General features: G+C 32.7%; 2 protein-coding genes across 3 annotated transcripts; both read right to left on the bottom strand.

The window, feature by feature from the left end:
• Positions 1 to 1,624: 1,624 nt before the first annotated feature.
• LOC133174232 (B-cell lymphoma/leukemia 10-like) lies at positions 1,625 to 5,213 on the bottom strand. Of its 2 annotated transcripts, none has more exons than XM_061309309.1 (3): positions 5,014 to 5,213; positions 2,673 to 2,961; positions 1,625 to 2,339 (listed from the first exon to the last, which is right to left on the bottom strand). In XM_061309309.1, the coding sequence occupies exons 1-3, from the start codon at positions 5,056 to 5,058 to the stop codon at positions 2,230 to 2,232; spliced, it is 444 nt and encodes a 147-aa protein (XP_061165293.1). In that variant the 5' UTR covers positions 5,059 to 5,213; the 3' UTR covers positions 1,625 to 2,229. The 2 variants fall into 2 exon arrangements, with proteins under 2 accessions (XP_061165293.1, XP_061165294.1); XM_061309310.1 differs by having other exon boundaries at positions 1,625 to 2,330.
• A 3,054-nt stretch (positions 5,214 to 8,267) lies between these two features.
• Positions 8,268 to 13,122, bottom strand: LOC133174140 (B-cell lymphoma/leukemia 10-like). Its single transcript, XM_061309198.1, has 3 exons — positions 12,980 to 13,122; positions 11,090 to 11,369; positions 8,268 to 10,243 (listed from the first exon to the last, which is right to left on the bottom strand). Exons 1-3 carry the CDS (start codon positions 13,031 to 13,033, stop codon positions 10,053 to 10,055), a joined length of 525 nt encoding a protein of 174 aa, XP_061165182.1. The 5' UTR covers positions 13,034 to 13,122; the 3' UTR covers positions 8,268 to 10,052.
• Positions 13,123 to 14,996: the final 1,874 nt, after the last annotated feature.

The following is a 14,996-nucleotide window of genomic DNA, read 5'->3' as shown; positions in this document are numbered from 1 at the left end:
CACAACTAACTTTGGAAAAATCTGTCGAAAAATCGGCATTTTTTAACGCTTTTATCACACCATCGCACGTTCCAACCGTCGCACGTGCCTAATGGCGCATTATTTAACAAAATAAGTTACGTATGGAAAATAAGTATGTTGTCCTCTAACATTTAATGTATAGGACTCTTGTTGAATCAAAACTTTATTTTTGTGAAAAACACAGGGCCAAATTTGATGGTTCGTGGCTTTAGCTCTTTTAGCATTTTGCAAAATTAGGACTTTTTGTCTGTGACTTTCTCAGAATAGTTGTCAAACAGGCAATAGCGATAAAAATAGATATGAATTTTATTCAAAAGGATCATATTGCCTTAAAAAAATTGCATGACAATTTTTTTTTTTAATATTATTTCAATTATGCGGTTTGTTTGTTTGTTTGTTTTTTTATTGTTTTGTTTTGTTTTGTTTTGTTTTGTTTTGTTTTGTTTTTTTTTGAAGAGTATAGTTTTTTCACGTCTGGGAAGTTGATTTTGTAGGGGTTTTTTTCTTTGTCAAGAAATATCTTGGTTGAATTTTTTTTGAACTGGGATTGAACCCCCCCCCCCCCCCCCGAAAAAATTCCTGGATCCGCGAGAGCAAACAATATTTTTTTCCCTCCTTAAAGGTGGATATTTTTATTTTAGATTCTGAAACCTGCAGTTTTATGAGACCTAATGCTTCCGCGCGCGAGATTGGAAAAAATTAGATGAGCTAATTTTTATAAAAAATTTTGTTTGTTTTCCCGTTTTTGTGTCACTGAGTTTCTTTAAGCATTATGTGAAATTATCTATCACTTCTAAACCATGCAAAAATAATCTCAAAATAGAACGTTTATCGTAAAGTGTACAAAGGATGACAACACTTTAGAAAGGATAAACTTGTAAAATTTAATACTTCACTCAAAGTGGCAATTCATCTGAAAGGGAGACCTGTATCAATTCACAAGGTCTATGGCAACATGCCCAGATCACCACTTCGAACATTTTAAAGAAATTACAACCTTTTTACCTATTCAAATCCAGAAATGCTCGAAGGATATAAGGTTTTTTCTGTTACTTTTCTATGTCTTAATTTTGTAACATCTTTACACTTTTCTTTTTACTTTTAAACTTTATCAACATTACATGAAATAGACATTTCACGCTAACAGTACCATTAGTATTTAATATTAAATGTACTGATCTTCTATTTTAAGTGCGAGTGATGGAGTACATATACATTGGATTTCTAAACTTTAAGAGTCGCTTAAAATTATTTTAAAACCAAAACAAACTTACATCAAACAGAATGTAAACGTTTTTTATTTTCAAAAAATACTTGATTTACAAATTTTAAGATTTAGTGAATTTGTAAAACAAAATCACATTTAGATATCAAGTGATATATATATATATATATATATATATATATATATATATATATATATATATATATATATATATATATATATATATATATATTGCAGCTATAAAACATTTTAGAATGTGCATACTTCAAATCAAGCTTGATTTGTGTGTGTGTGAGGGGGTGTGTGTGTGTGTGTGTGTGTGTGAGATATCGAATACTGCACAAAAATATGAGATACTTTTCGAAAAATAATTCTTGCTTTAATTGGTTTATCGTTTTTATTGTCAGAGTACCGAATGTTAGACTTCATTTCATATTCGAATATTTACATAAGCTTTGGTTCCGATAAATTCAGAAGTTCATACTCTCAGGAACAACCACTGATGAACAGGAATACAATATACATCTTATGTACCTGTATCTTTCAACATCTCAAATTATGGCATCAAAATCCCGCGAGCAAAAAATTCCTTCAACAGTTTCCACTTATGTAGTTAAAGTTTAAAATTTGTGGTGTATTTTTAATGCGCTTTACGAAATTGCATGCAAAAAGTTTAATACCATACTAACTGATAAAAATGAAGACATTTCTTAAAGTTGCTATAAAAATGCTCACTAAAAAGATCTAATTTCAGGGTAGGTTTATGGAGTTAAAGTGATCTGACTTTTGATATAAGATGGAATAAACAATAAATAAAAATATTTTTTTTAATATTGTAAAAATGATTCGCTATCAAGCTACCATAATTTTATTTCTTGAAGGTATAATTTCATTTAAATAAAGGTTTAAAGGATTTTCAGACACCGATTGAAAATATATATTCCTATTTATCACAACTTTGAAGTGGATTCCTTCTAAGTCTCTCAGCAAGAGATTTTCTTTTCTTCACTTGAGGTAACAGGCTTTGGAAGCATGTTTACATCAATGTCCAGATCTACTCTCACAGACTTAAGTCTCAGATCTACTCCATTATCTACAAATGTAAAGTGAGAGTCTCATATAAGAATACAAGGAAATAAGTATAACATGTTGCCAGATTACTACGATTTATCACTTTTAAATCTCCTTCATTCACCAATACTTGTATGCTCAATTACAAATATGTATACAATTATATCGAAATTCATCATTTGGTTTAATTACAAGTAGTTCTTTATTAATAAAAAAAAATTTGAAAAGTTTGTTATCGTCATTTACAAAATTTTGATATTTCTTATTCAAAATTTGACATAAGAAATAAATTTTTTGTAAAGGACAATAACACTGGGTTCAAACTTGATACCCGTCTTCAATATCCTTTTCTTACTATGCAAATTAATTCTCCTTCTTTCATATTCTTTGTTCAGTTTTGCTGCCAAATGTGGTTGAGTTCCGTTTCTGAGTATTGCGTCCACTAATGCTTTGAAACATGCTGGTCCTTTAAGGATGAGAATGTCTAGAAATCTCTCTGCCCTCTGTCTGCGTGTTCTAAGAGATTTTATTTCCTCTTCATCTTCGCCTGTCATGACATGCTTTGATCGTAAGTAAGCGTAGTAATTCTCAGGTTCCAAATATTTACAGAGATAAAATCTCTGATCTTCCAAAATTTGTAGAATCTGAAATAAGAAGTTTTGGATTAATGATAGTCTTGGATTTTTAATCCTTCTATATACAAATTCAGTTATTTTTCTTTATGAAATCTATTGGAAATCGACAATATTCAACCCAATATAACACACGAAACCTTGTCACGGCGCGGTAGAATACACAGTAGGAGCTAAATATAATTTCACAACAATCGTCGGTCCTATAATCTAACAGCACCTGGCCGACCGACGACGTCCAAATTTAAGAATGTTATAACAGATTTGTTGAATTTGTTATAACAACTTTAATTCGTTATTACAAATTTTAAAATTCGTTCAAACAAATTTGATCAGTTATAGCATATTTTTGAATTCGTTATAACGAATTCAACACGTTTAATTCATTATAACGAATTCAAAAATTTGTTATAACGAATTTAAATCTTTTTTAACAAATTCAACGATTCATTATATCGAATTCAAATATAGCTGCAGAACTGTAGCTCTCTGGATGAGAAAATTCGGACAGATAAACCAGAGAGCTACAGAAACCTTCGATTTACGCCCCCACTTTTTTTGTCGCTCGCTTCGGATATCATTTCTTGTATTTTATGCATTACCCCGCTTCAAACATTGTCTCCGTTAATTAATCATATATTTTACTCCTATCCTTCATACTTTATTTACTTTTCAACGGTTCCAAACAGCAGTTTATGGTTTTGGAATGTCAGTTTAAAAAATCCCATTTCGATGTCCATGTTAGAGGTTGTGAAAAAAAAAGTCTTTCAAAGAACATATACTTGCCGAGAAAATGTAAATAAAAAATTCCCAAGGTTCACAAATCATGTAATATGTTGTCTATAAAAAGGACAATTTGTATGTAAAAAAGAAATGAGATAAATAAAACTCGGGCGTGTTATTTTAGCATATCAACATGGACGTCGGAATGCATATTTTTAAATCAATACTCCAAGACCACATAGGGCTGTTTGGAAGCTTTGAAAGGTAAATATAGTATCAGAAATAGGAGTAAAATACATGATGATACCATGTTCGAAGCGGAGAAACGCATGAAAAACAAGAAATCATGCCCAAAGCGAGAGACAAAAAAAACCCCCAAACAAACAAACAAACAAAAAAACAAAAACAAACAAACAAACAAACAAACAAAACCAAAACAAAACAAAAAAAACAAGCATTCTGAGAGTATTGCATAAGCAATACTAGTCCCCTATCGGCAAGTGTAACCTGGTTCCCGTAAAAAATTGAAAATGCCATAATTCCGTTAAAAATCATTGAAGCGGAACGAAATGCAAACTTGATCTATAAGTAATCAAGGTTAAGTCACACACCAAAAATCACCTCAATATCTGCAAGCGTTTAGAAAAAAATCGCGGAAAACCCTTAAAAATTGAAAAGGTCCTAATTCCGTCAAAAATCAATGAAGCGGAATGCAAACTTGTTCTGTAACTCATCAAGATACACTCACATACCAAAAATCAGCTAAATATCTTCAAGCGTTTAGGAAAAAAGTGTGGAAAACCAAGTGGGACAGACTGACAGACAGACAGAGGGACAGACGGACAGCTAGACAGATAGACGGACGGACAGACTCAGAGGAAATCTATAGTCCCCTCCGGTTTCACCGGTATAAGGGACTAAAAAAAAACGGCGGCGTAAATTGAAGATTGATCTGTAGCTCTCTGGTTTATCTGTCCGAAGTTTCTCAACCAGAGAGCTACAGTTCTGCATCTACATATAATTCAAATATTATTTTTGATAAGTCCTAAATGGGCTTCCGTTTGATAGACTGTACAGTAAGAAAACAACATTAAACAATTAAGTACAGATGTGTTTCTAGCATTCAAACCAAATACATTGTCTAAAATGACCTTTTAAAAAGAATATGATTTTTCTTTGGCGAAAAAAAAAATATATATAAAAAAAAACAACAACATAAGAATACTGTCTATTCAAATAGCATGTTTTGCATACACATACATAAGAAAATATCCTATAAAACACTTTAAAGCACATATTAATGGAAATAGTAACTTCTTAGGGAAAAAATGATGCTCATACCTCCATTTCTACGTCATCATTCGTAATGCTGTTGCTTTTCATCATATTAGACTGGGTTTCTCTACCGTTACATCTGCAAGTCCCTCACCACTCTTTTTCCCCCGACGTTTAATAGTGATTTCCCTATTAGGCTGATCTATACACTTTTACACTTCCTCCTGTGTAGGAGGAATTGTTCACATTAAAAGCCTTTGCATAAACAAGTTTTGTTCCGGGATTTTTTCACTACGTGCTCCTTTGATCTGTTTAGAATCTTTTCTTTTACTATACCTCTCCAATGTAATCTGTGATTCATCAATCTTCTAACGATTTTTTTGTTGTTGTCTGAGCTAATGGGGTTCGAGTATATTAAGATTTTCTATGTCTACGTAGTACGTTATATTAACCCACTTTAAAAGGTACATTGTACAGGTAATATTATTTCCATTTCGGGCCTTGTTTGGAAATTGCACTTACGCAAGTTTATTGTCATTTTCCCGAACAAAAATAACATACATGTGTACACATATATATCAATTTATAAACATATAGAATGTAAAATTAACCTGATAAACGCTGTAATTAACTACGAAAAAAATTCCATTTCTAGCATTTCAGGAAAAATTGATATTTTGTATTAGGAACAATTTTAATTGAATGATTAAAAGTTTAGACGTGTTAAATTTTCTTGATTCACTGTCGGTCAAAAATTAAACTCCTTTGATATAGAAATTAATTAGTCGGATCGCGTTATAGCTTCCTTGTTTGAGGGAATTAATCATGTAAAATCAGAACTGACCACCAATCCCATGTTCAGTTTGGGAATATATATTTAAACTATAGAGATACTAAAATATAAATATTTTTCCGGTAAGGAAAAGAGCGGTCCACGACACAATAACAGGGTAACAGAGAGGTCTTTCTATACAAAATCTTCTAATAGATCACACATTTCAGTGTATTTAAGTTTCATTATTGAAACGTATAAGCTTCTCATGGTTTCTAAAACCATTTTAAGATATTAAAAGCTTGTTTTTTTATTGGGACCATCATTCTTAAGATTATAGTAAAAACCTAAAACTTTAAGCAAATGTTTAAGCATGACTTCCTTTCGTGATCAATACAACAATACGATCCATTATCCTCATTTACAGTGCATATTATATGTAGAGTACATAATGCTCCTAAACATTTTGTATTCAGCCGTGACTTGTTCAAGTCAGATCTTTTCCCCACCAGCGACATCTGCTATCAAAACCTTTAGCTGCGATTATTCTTAGCTTTTCTCTTTCTTTAGGTTCTTGTTTGAAAACATACCTGTATAATCTTTCCAGGCAGAAGTACATGTACGTATATCTCTCTTCATACCTGATTTCGTCAGCCAACAAACTACAAACTATTATGGAATTTCTGCATATTTTACTGACTTCCCCAAAAGGAGGGGGGGGGGGTTTACCGATTTCAAGAACAGACAGAACTAGTGTGCACACACCCCACATGCTCTCTATGAGTTTACCTCCAAAAGAAAACTATATTTAATATACATGTACATTGTAGTTCATGAACTTGTACTTCAAATTTCGTCGATCATTCATCATACAAAAGAGAGGATGCACTATGATACAACTCTAGCACAAGCAGTTTACCACGCACTACACTGATTTTACTAGACAAGACAAGAGAATTAAAACCTATTTCCTTATGTATTTAAACTTTAAAATTTCATAGTATAGTCTTTTGAGTGCTCTGAACAACGATACCTGCAGAATTTTCTGTTATTACCTGACATTTCCTCATGCATGTTTTAAATGTCTGCATACACTGTTAAGTACGAAGGAAGATTGCGCTTTATACTTCCTACTTTCCACCTGAATTAGATGGTAACCGAGACAGTGGGAAATAAATATTCTGAGAAAGGAAGTTAAGAATATCATTACTCATTAAAGTCGGTGCATTTCACGTCTTTTTCACGTCTCTGCAGTTAATATGCTTGAAGGGACGGGATCGATTTTGGATCCCCCCTTCAGAGGGCCGTAGCAGCGGTTACAAAAGTGGAGGAGGGGGCAACCTATGCAAAAAAAATCTGACAAGGAAAAAAAACCCCTAAAATTATAAGTGTGGATATTTTGGAGTGGATATGGACACCCCCCTTGGAAATGAGATCCGCCCATGATATCCGTTCAAAATATCCCCACATTCCCGCCTAACCTGCGTGTTTGCTATTTTGCTTTTGGACGTTTATTCGCAACAAAAGAAAAAAAATCATATTGTTTTACACAATGTATATTTTCATCTAATGAGATTGGTTATAATATAAACTTCGATGTTAATAAAATAAACACACAAAAAGTGGTTCTTTGGCACTGTAAGTGCATATTTTTCCACTCTAAAAACATAGTGATTATTTAAATTGCTAAATTGTTTTTACTTTGAATATGAGTAAATGATCAATGATAGAGACTTTGAGTGACTGGTTTCCGATATAACTTTTCATGAACGAAATCGTTTCCTCAATATAATGTTTAAAAGTATTTATTCTTATTACAGATATCTTCTTTATGAGAAAATCTATTCGAACGTCACTCCTCTCTTAGCTGTCCAAAAGCACAGGCAACACCAAATTAAATATTGCCCAGATTATCCTTGTTGTTGGATCAGGTTTATTTATTCATTCATATAGAAGTTACCAAGATCGAGTTTACAGTAACTTAGTTGTCTTTCCTATAATAACTTATTTCGATATTAACATTTAGCCAATAAATTAGTTTCATTCTTTTTCTGAATTTAACATTGTCAAACTCCTTATTAAAGTACAAATATTACACGGGATATTTCTGCCTCTTAAGGGCAAACTCAAGTGATTCTCAGTGTGAAAAAGGCTATTTCAACCGCCCGTTTTGTACCATCTTCACCTTGGTGGTTATAAGGAAATTAGCTCAACATATTCGAAATAGTTTCCATATCAATTGTAAACTCATACAAAGAGTTTCTACTAAATTTTGGTATTCTTATTTAAAGTTTTATGCCGCTGAGTGTATGACACTGAAATACCAAATCACAATGACTATGCAAGCTTGCACTCCAGTCACAATTTTAACCTTTTATGAAGAGAAGACGGAAGTGATCGTGATTAATGCAGAGGAGGAGCAGAGTAGTAATCACTTATAATGACGGACTACAAACAAACAAGTCAATGAGACACAGTACTCTTGTACTTCTTGTAACATTTACAAGTGTTTATTCACAACTTAATCACGGAACAAATGTTGAAAGTACAAATTTACACCAAAGTTTATCTGAAGTCAAGAAATTTAATACATCCATTCATTTAACTAAACTTAGCGGCTTTCATATAACAAATATGCATCAACGTACATGCAGAGTATCATATGTAAAGAAAATTATACAAGTATTGCCATTTTTAATCAGTCTAAACAATGAACGCATAAATGCTCAAAAAAGAGAAGAAAATTCAATTTAAGGAGTTGAAATAACTTGCTTATATTTAATTGTACATTAAAAGCATGGTGCGCTAATCTTAGTTTACTATATCGTCTTGACTATGTAAAAAAAACCTTAATAATAAACATTGCAATTAAACGCATAGAGAAATAAAGATTTATTCTCTTTGATTGCAAATTTAATTTAATAACTTGTAGTATTCCAATCGACAGGTTTTAGTGTGAAATTGTATTTACATCATAACAGATTGAAATCACCCTCATTTTCCTGTAAGGTACAGGTAAATCTACGGAAGCCGGTAGGTGCCAGGTAGAAAAAATATATTGGCGACCAGAAAAAATATCAATATTGACCTCGGCTTCGCCTCGGTCAATATTGATATTTTTCTGGTGAATAACAAACCATATTCACCACCAAAAGAGTCCATAATTGTATGTAATTATCTAGCGGCCGCCAGATTAGTTTCTGGCGGCCGCCAGAACTATTTGTTTGGCGGCCGCCAAAAAATTATATGGCAACCTCCACATAATTATCTGGCAGCCGTCAGTTAAATACTTTTTCTAACTGGGACACATTTATTACATAACAGAAAAAAAGATTCACAACCTCTAAACATGCCATGGGAATTATCAAAATATCGTAGTCATTTCTATACTTATATGTATCAGGGCATCTACAACTAAAAGATACGCGTATGCATATGTCGGCAGTAATGTTTTATTTTCAGGGAAAAGGAATCTTATCTACCTCAGGAGTGACAGTACAACCATATAACTTGAAGATCAAACATGGATACATACAATACAGCTCTGAATTCTACAAAAAGATGGAAAAACGCGAATTTGTATAGGCTGTTACCTGGAGTAAACATAATTTTTGTTTCTGAAAACTATTACACGTACTGTTAAATATTCTGTATTTTTTTCGAAAATTATGTGCATTTATGTTCTATACTTCATCACACAGCACAATGATGTTAAAGTAATAAAACGCATATCACTTTTGTCATATAACAACTGTAATGGGTAGAAATCTTATAATTAAATTCGACTAAGTGTTTTTATGGAGGGAAAAAGTAGGTCATTTCAGACATTTATCTGTCAAGTATGTACAGCTTCTAAAGGCCTTTTTATCTCAGGACATCTAATTCACTGACGTACCAATTTCTGTACCTTAAACATATTGAAGCTAACATGAAGCCTACGATGTTGGCGAGAAGAGTTGAAAAATGTCCACCGATAAACACTGACATTAGATTAAGAGGGATTGATTATAAGTAAACATCCGGCTAGCATGTACTGCCTAGAGAAAAATCCCCAATTTTTTACACTGTCAGACAAAACTCGAAAATAAAAGGATTTCGAAAACAAGAAAAAGCAACCATATTCAATTAAAAAAAAGGTCTTCGTTCTTGTTCAAATAACAGTCTTCTAACCCTGATATAAGAATCCATTTCATTAATTATCACTATATCCTGATAAGAGACACACCAGCTGAAAGTTATGGTTTAAAAAAAACTAAAATGATCCAATACCAGACAAATAACAGCCAAAACGAATAATGAAGCATAGTATTATATGTCTAAAAAACCCTATAAGTTATGCTTGTGATTCTTCTCTATAGCTTGATTTGTCTGTTGTTAAAGAGGACGGTTCACTTTCTGGTGTTTCCACAGGAGTTCTTTCACTTCTCTGGTAAAACAATGTCCCTGTTTTTGGCTCTGGTAAACAATTTGGATCCACATCTATATTTGCATTTGGGTCTACAGGTTTGCTACCTGTCAGTAAATCTACAAACATAGTGATATATTAGAGTTTAATTTAGTTGTATAGTAAAATATGTTCCAAATTTTAACAAAATAAGTAAAGACAAGGAAATTCAGAAAATGTTACTGATTCGTTTTAAGAATTACAATGTCATGAAACAGGCTGCATACCTTTGGACATCGTCGGATACCCATGGGTGATCTCGTCTTTCATTCATCACCCGTGGGTATCCGACGATGACCTTTGGACTACCAAATAAAAAAAACGTATTCGAGTGATATTTCTGGATTTGCAAGTATATATATCTAACTCTTTGCTCGTTATTCCACATAACAAGCATTGCGTAATATGTAATTATCGAATTGGATCACTTAAAAGTTTATTAATTTTGTTCATTTTTTTTTTCTCTCCTCTCCTCCCCTATCAATTGTTTCATGAGGGAACTTTTACGGAGCAACTCATTAGACTAATGACTTATCTAATGACGACCACTCCTAAAAATATAATAATCTTTACATATGTGACCGGTCGGCAGGGGATGCTCACTCCTCCACGGCACCTGATCCCAACTCTGATGTTTTAGAGGTCCATGTTTGCTCTGCTCCAAAATTTGTATTGTTTAATGGACTTTTGAGCTTGAATACTGTTCGTTATCTCCATATACATGTATTTCATGAAGACACTGAAACAGGAATATATATTGTTTTGTATTGCTGTTTACTGTTTGTCTTTTGAAATTACCTATACGCCCTTTGGAATTAAGTTTGGTTTATTAATGTTCCATTTATATTGCATTTGGTTCATATTTCTTCAAGTCTGCCTATTGTTATGCTACAAATATGATGATTTATAGTATGATAAAAACTTACTGTGCAAATGTATCTTTTTTCGTTCGTATTCCTGGTTAAGTTTTGTTACCAAGAAAGTCTGTGTTCCATTTTTTAAAATTGCGTCCACTAGTCCCTTATAACACATTGGTCCCTTTTGGAGCAAGATGTCCAGGAATTTCTCAGCTCGTTGTCTTCTTGATATTTGAAATTTTATCACCTCCTCATCCTCCGCTGTCAGGAGATGCTTAGATCTCAAGTAAGCAAAGTGATTTTGAGGATCGAGGTATTTGCAAAGGTAAAATCTCTGTTCTTCTAAAATCTGGAATAAGGCAGGGGGAAAAAATCTATTCAAGTCTATATATAAATATAATATATATACATGTATTAAGCTTTTTCTTTAAATTTTGTTTAAAAAAAAAAACAACTAAATTTACTTCTAAACAAGGGTCTGTTAATTGTAATGAAAAAAAGGGGGAGGGGAGGCGTTGGCTCTCAATGCCGGTTTAATTGATGATGTTAATAAAAACAACTGTGTAAGAATAAACATATTTTTTTCCATTTAAGATTAAACGTTGTGAATATGTCAAAGACAACAGTATGAAACAAAATTGAAGTGAATCCATGGATATGATTACTTTGCCAATATCAAACTGAACAACATTCTTTGAAAGCCTTATCTATAGAATACTTCTTCAATGTTAAATCATTTCTGTTAATTAAAAAGTTTCTTCGACATGCTAGGAAAGCATCGAATCCTGACATTCTTTTTACGTTGGGGATTATATCATAAGCTTTGCTGTTGTAGGCCTACCAGGCGCGTAGCTGCCTATACGCAAATACGCAAGTGCGTACACATCATTTTCAGAAAAACAAAGAAAAAAAAGAATAGAAAGAAAAGAAAAAAGAGAGCATTATTCGGAGAAAAAAAATCTCAGTACCATCCAACAAATATTCGTGTTTCAAATTATTCTGTGTCATACTGTGTCGATTTAAATTTTATATTATCATGGCTGTATGATAAAATTTGCTTTTATTTAATAATTGCAAAATCCAAATAAACCATTCATTATTTTGCCATTGTTCTATCATACATTGATATATATATATTTTAAAGAAAAATTAAATTTCAGCCACATCGTTGAATGCTATGATCTACTAGTATGATTTACAATACGATATTTTTTTCTTCGTAATTAAAATTTTGTATAAATGTTTTTAAACGTTAAGAAAGATTATATGATACCAGTTACTATATAGGTTAAATTTTTAGCCTCAATTATATGTACAATAAGTTTCCATGGAATATTAATATTCGTTAAAACAATAAATATTACCATGACTTTTATTCCCTAAACAAAAACTAAATGGCATAATTTTTTATATTTCAAGAAAATGAATGAAATATTTAGAAAAAATTCGGAGCTTCTTGGCTCTCACCAGCAGGCACGTAGTATCAGGGGAGCCTCCTCCCCCCAACTTATTCCCAAAACCTAACCTTTTACTATTAAAAATGTACATTGAAAGGGTGGACACCCATGTTTGTTGTACCGTTGTTAAATCATGGTAATTTGGTAATGTATTAATAAAAATTTGGTTTGTGAAAGTTGGACCCCCCTCTCAACAAACACACTCACACAAGAAATAGGACTTCGAATTTTTAAATCTTCCATTTTCTTCCTTGCTTGTCAAAATTCTTAAAGTTGTAATTTTTTCCTGGCTGGCAAAAACTATATTACGTGCCTGATCAGAGCCCTTAAACACTGGGGGGGGGGGGGGTCAAGACCCCCCAGTCAACCCCCTGCCGTTCTCTGCGTACACATCATTTCAATTCTGGCTACGCGCCTGCCTACATGCATGCCCAGTGAGTGCCCATATACAGTGATATAACCCCCAATGTGATAAAGATTCAGAAATTAAAATAATACTTACATTTAAGCTGACTTCGTACTGAATCTCTTCTTCTGATACGTTTTTACCATTCATTATGAATGGTATAAATTGTATCGCATTATCAGTTATTTGTTTCCAATACGTCAATGAGTGTTCGGTTCCTATTTGTTTACCATGCACTTCCTTGTACAAGTAAATGGGGTCATCGTGTAGTAAAATTTAAAATCCCATTTAAGATTAAGTGATGTAGTTTAAAATTCCGAATAAATACAAAACTGAATATAAAACTGAGAAACTTTTTATGCCCTACGTGAGGCATAAGAAAACAAACATAATTTAGATATGTTGAACGGAAATATATGAACAAACAAATATACAAGAGTTTACAGGTGTTGAAGGTAGTGAAATGTATAAAAATGTGACCTAACAATTTTGCAGTAAAATGTATTTACTTAATCTAGTGAGAACTTATTTCAGGCCCGTAGGAAGCAATTCAGTTTTTTTTGGGGGGGGGGGAGGGGGGGGCACGACCAAACATTTTTCAGTTGACATTTGAAGTGGCACTACCAAAAATTTCCTGACAAGCAAAAAAAATTGAGGGGGCACAAGCATATAGCAGTATCTATGCTTACTATAGTAATCTATATATTGGCAAAATTATGGGGGGGGGGGGGGCACGGCCCCCCGTGCCTCCCCCCCCCCGGTTCCTACCGCCACGTATTTGACCTGATTATTCTTAGATCAGGAAAACTAAATATAAATAACATTTTTGTTTTTGCATAAATCATGGGGGTAAAAATTTACATCTTTCTTGTTTAAAGTAATCTCAATTGAACAAATAATAAAACTCATCACCAAATTTTTTTTTTAAATAATTTAAAAGATAACAAATTCATTCACTCCTTTTAATGCTATAAAACCTAACAATTTCAATTTGGGAGTCCATGACTACAATGTACCACATCTGCAAAATGTATACACAGGCCCGATGGGAGCATGTTCAGTTTTTTGTTTTGTTTTTTTTTTTTGGGGGGGGGGGGGCACAACCAAACATTTTTCAGTTGACATTTGAATTGGCACTACCAAAAAGAGGGTGTTGCACAAACTCGTGATTATTCCCTAAATATAGATAATGCTACGTAGATGACTTTATTTATACAGCGGGAATGTCCAGCTTGTTATAACAAAACATTTCACATCTTATGTTTATATCATGCATAGTTTTTCCTAACATAGACTGGTGACCTGTAAGTAAACTTTTTTTCACATCTATGGTCACTGTCGCCATATTGCACGAGAAAAGTTAGAACAATAAAAAGCACAATAAATGGCAAGTGCACCTCGCAGATCAATTTGAAAGATGTACTGTAAAAAGTGTGCGTTAATATTTTTCAATATATAAAAATGTGTCCAATTATTACACTATTGATGCAATATCCAAGAAATTCCATTGAGTCATTTCAGTTCAGTTGTTTCAAGTCAAATGTGAGCCACTAATTAACAAAACAATAATGAAACGAAATGCGTATGAATAAATTAAATTATTTTAAAGGATAGTACTTTATTTTTTAAGACATTGCCACTAAATAATAACATTAATATATGTCTTATTAGTTTTAGATCACGATATCAAGGAAATCAATTAAATTCTGCCTGCATTTCAAATATTACCCATCAACGTTCTAACATTCTCTCCCTCTCTTTCTCTCAAGAGAGTTGTTACATTGTACTTCCATTATAGTGTATAAGAAAAAAAATATGTATATACCAGCCATTCCAGGATTCGAACCCATTCTCAGGTAAAAAGAATCTTCGCATAGAGTCCACACGCTTTACCACTAGACCAGCTCCGACACTGTGATATCTTCTGCTATTTTATGTACACATTTTGCATTTCGGGTGGATAATAATTTAATTTTCTTCGATTTTTTTGATTTTCAAAAATATGCCTCTTTGAAACAAAAATCGGAAATGACAGTTTTGAAGAAAAATTCTGTCTCTTTATGCGTATATCAAATTCATTCTGTTTCAAGGAGGCAATTTTTCAGAACAATGG

This window comes from Saccostrea echinata, unplaced genomic scaffold (assembly GCF_033153115.1).
Source record: "Saccostrea echinata isolate AGI-Se365-2 ecotype Australia unplaced genomic scaffold, CSIRO_AGI_Sech_v1 ptg000057l, whole genome shotgun sequence".
Classification (NCBI taxonomy): Eukaryota; Metazoa; Mollusca; class Bivalvia; order Ostreida; family Ostreidae; genus Saccostrea; species Saccostrea echinata.
Note: the sequence above shows the minus strand (reverse complement) of the source record. Positions and strands in the feature narration are given on the sequence as shown.

Excerpts from the sequence above, each read along its gene's own strand:
- LOC133174232 (XM_061309309.1), bottom strand. The coding sequence starts at position 5,058 with ATGATGAAAAGCAACAGCATTACGAATGATGACGTAGAAATGGAG. Across the intron at positions 2,962-5,013 it reads ATGATGACGTAGAAATGGAG|ATTCTACAAATTTTGGAAGA; the intron begins GTATGAGCATCA and ends TTCTTATTTCAG. Across the intron at positions 2,340-2,672 it reads AAGGAGAATTAATTTGCATA|ATAATGGAGTAGATCTGAGA; the intron begins GTAAGAAAAGGA and ends TTACATTTGTAG.
- LOC133174140 (XM_061309198.1), bottom strand. The coding sequence starts at position 13,033 with ATGAATGGTAAAAACGTATCAGAAGAAGAGATTCAGTACGAAGTCAGC. Across the intron at positions 11,370-12,979 it reads AGTACGAAGTCAGCTTAAAT|ATTTTAGAAGAACAGAGATT; the intron begins GTAAGTATTATT and ends GCCTTATTCCAG. Across the intron at positions 10,244-11,089 it reads AAAAAAGATACATTTGCACA|ATTTACTGACAGGTAGCAAA; the intron begins GTAAGTTTTTAT and ends CTATGTTTGTAG.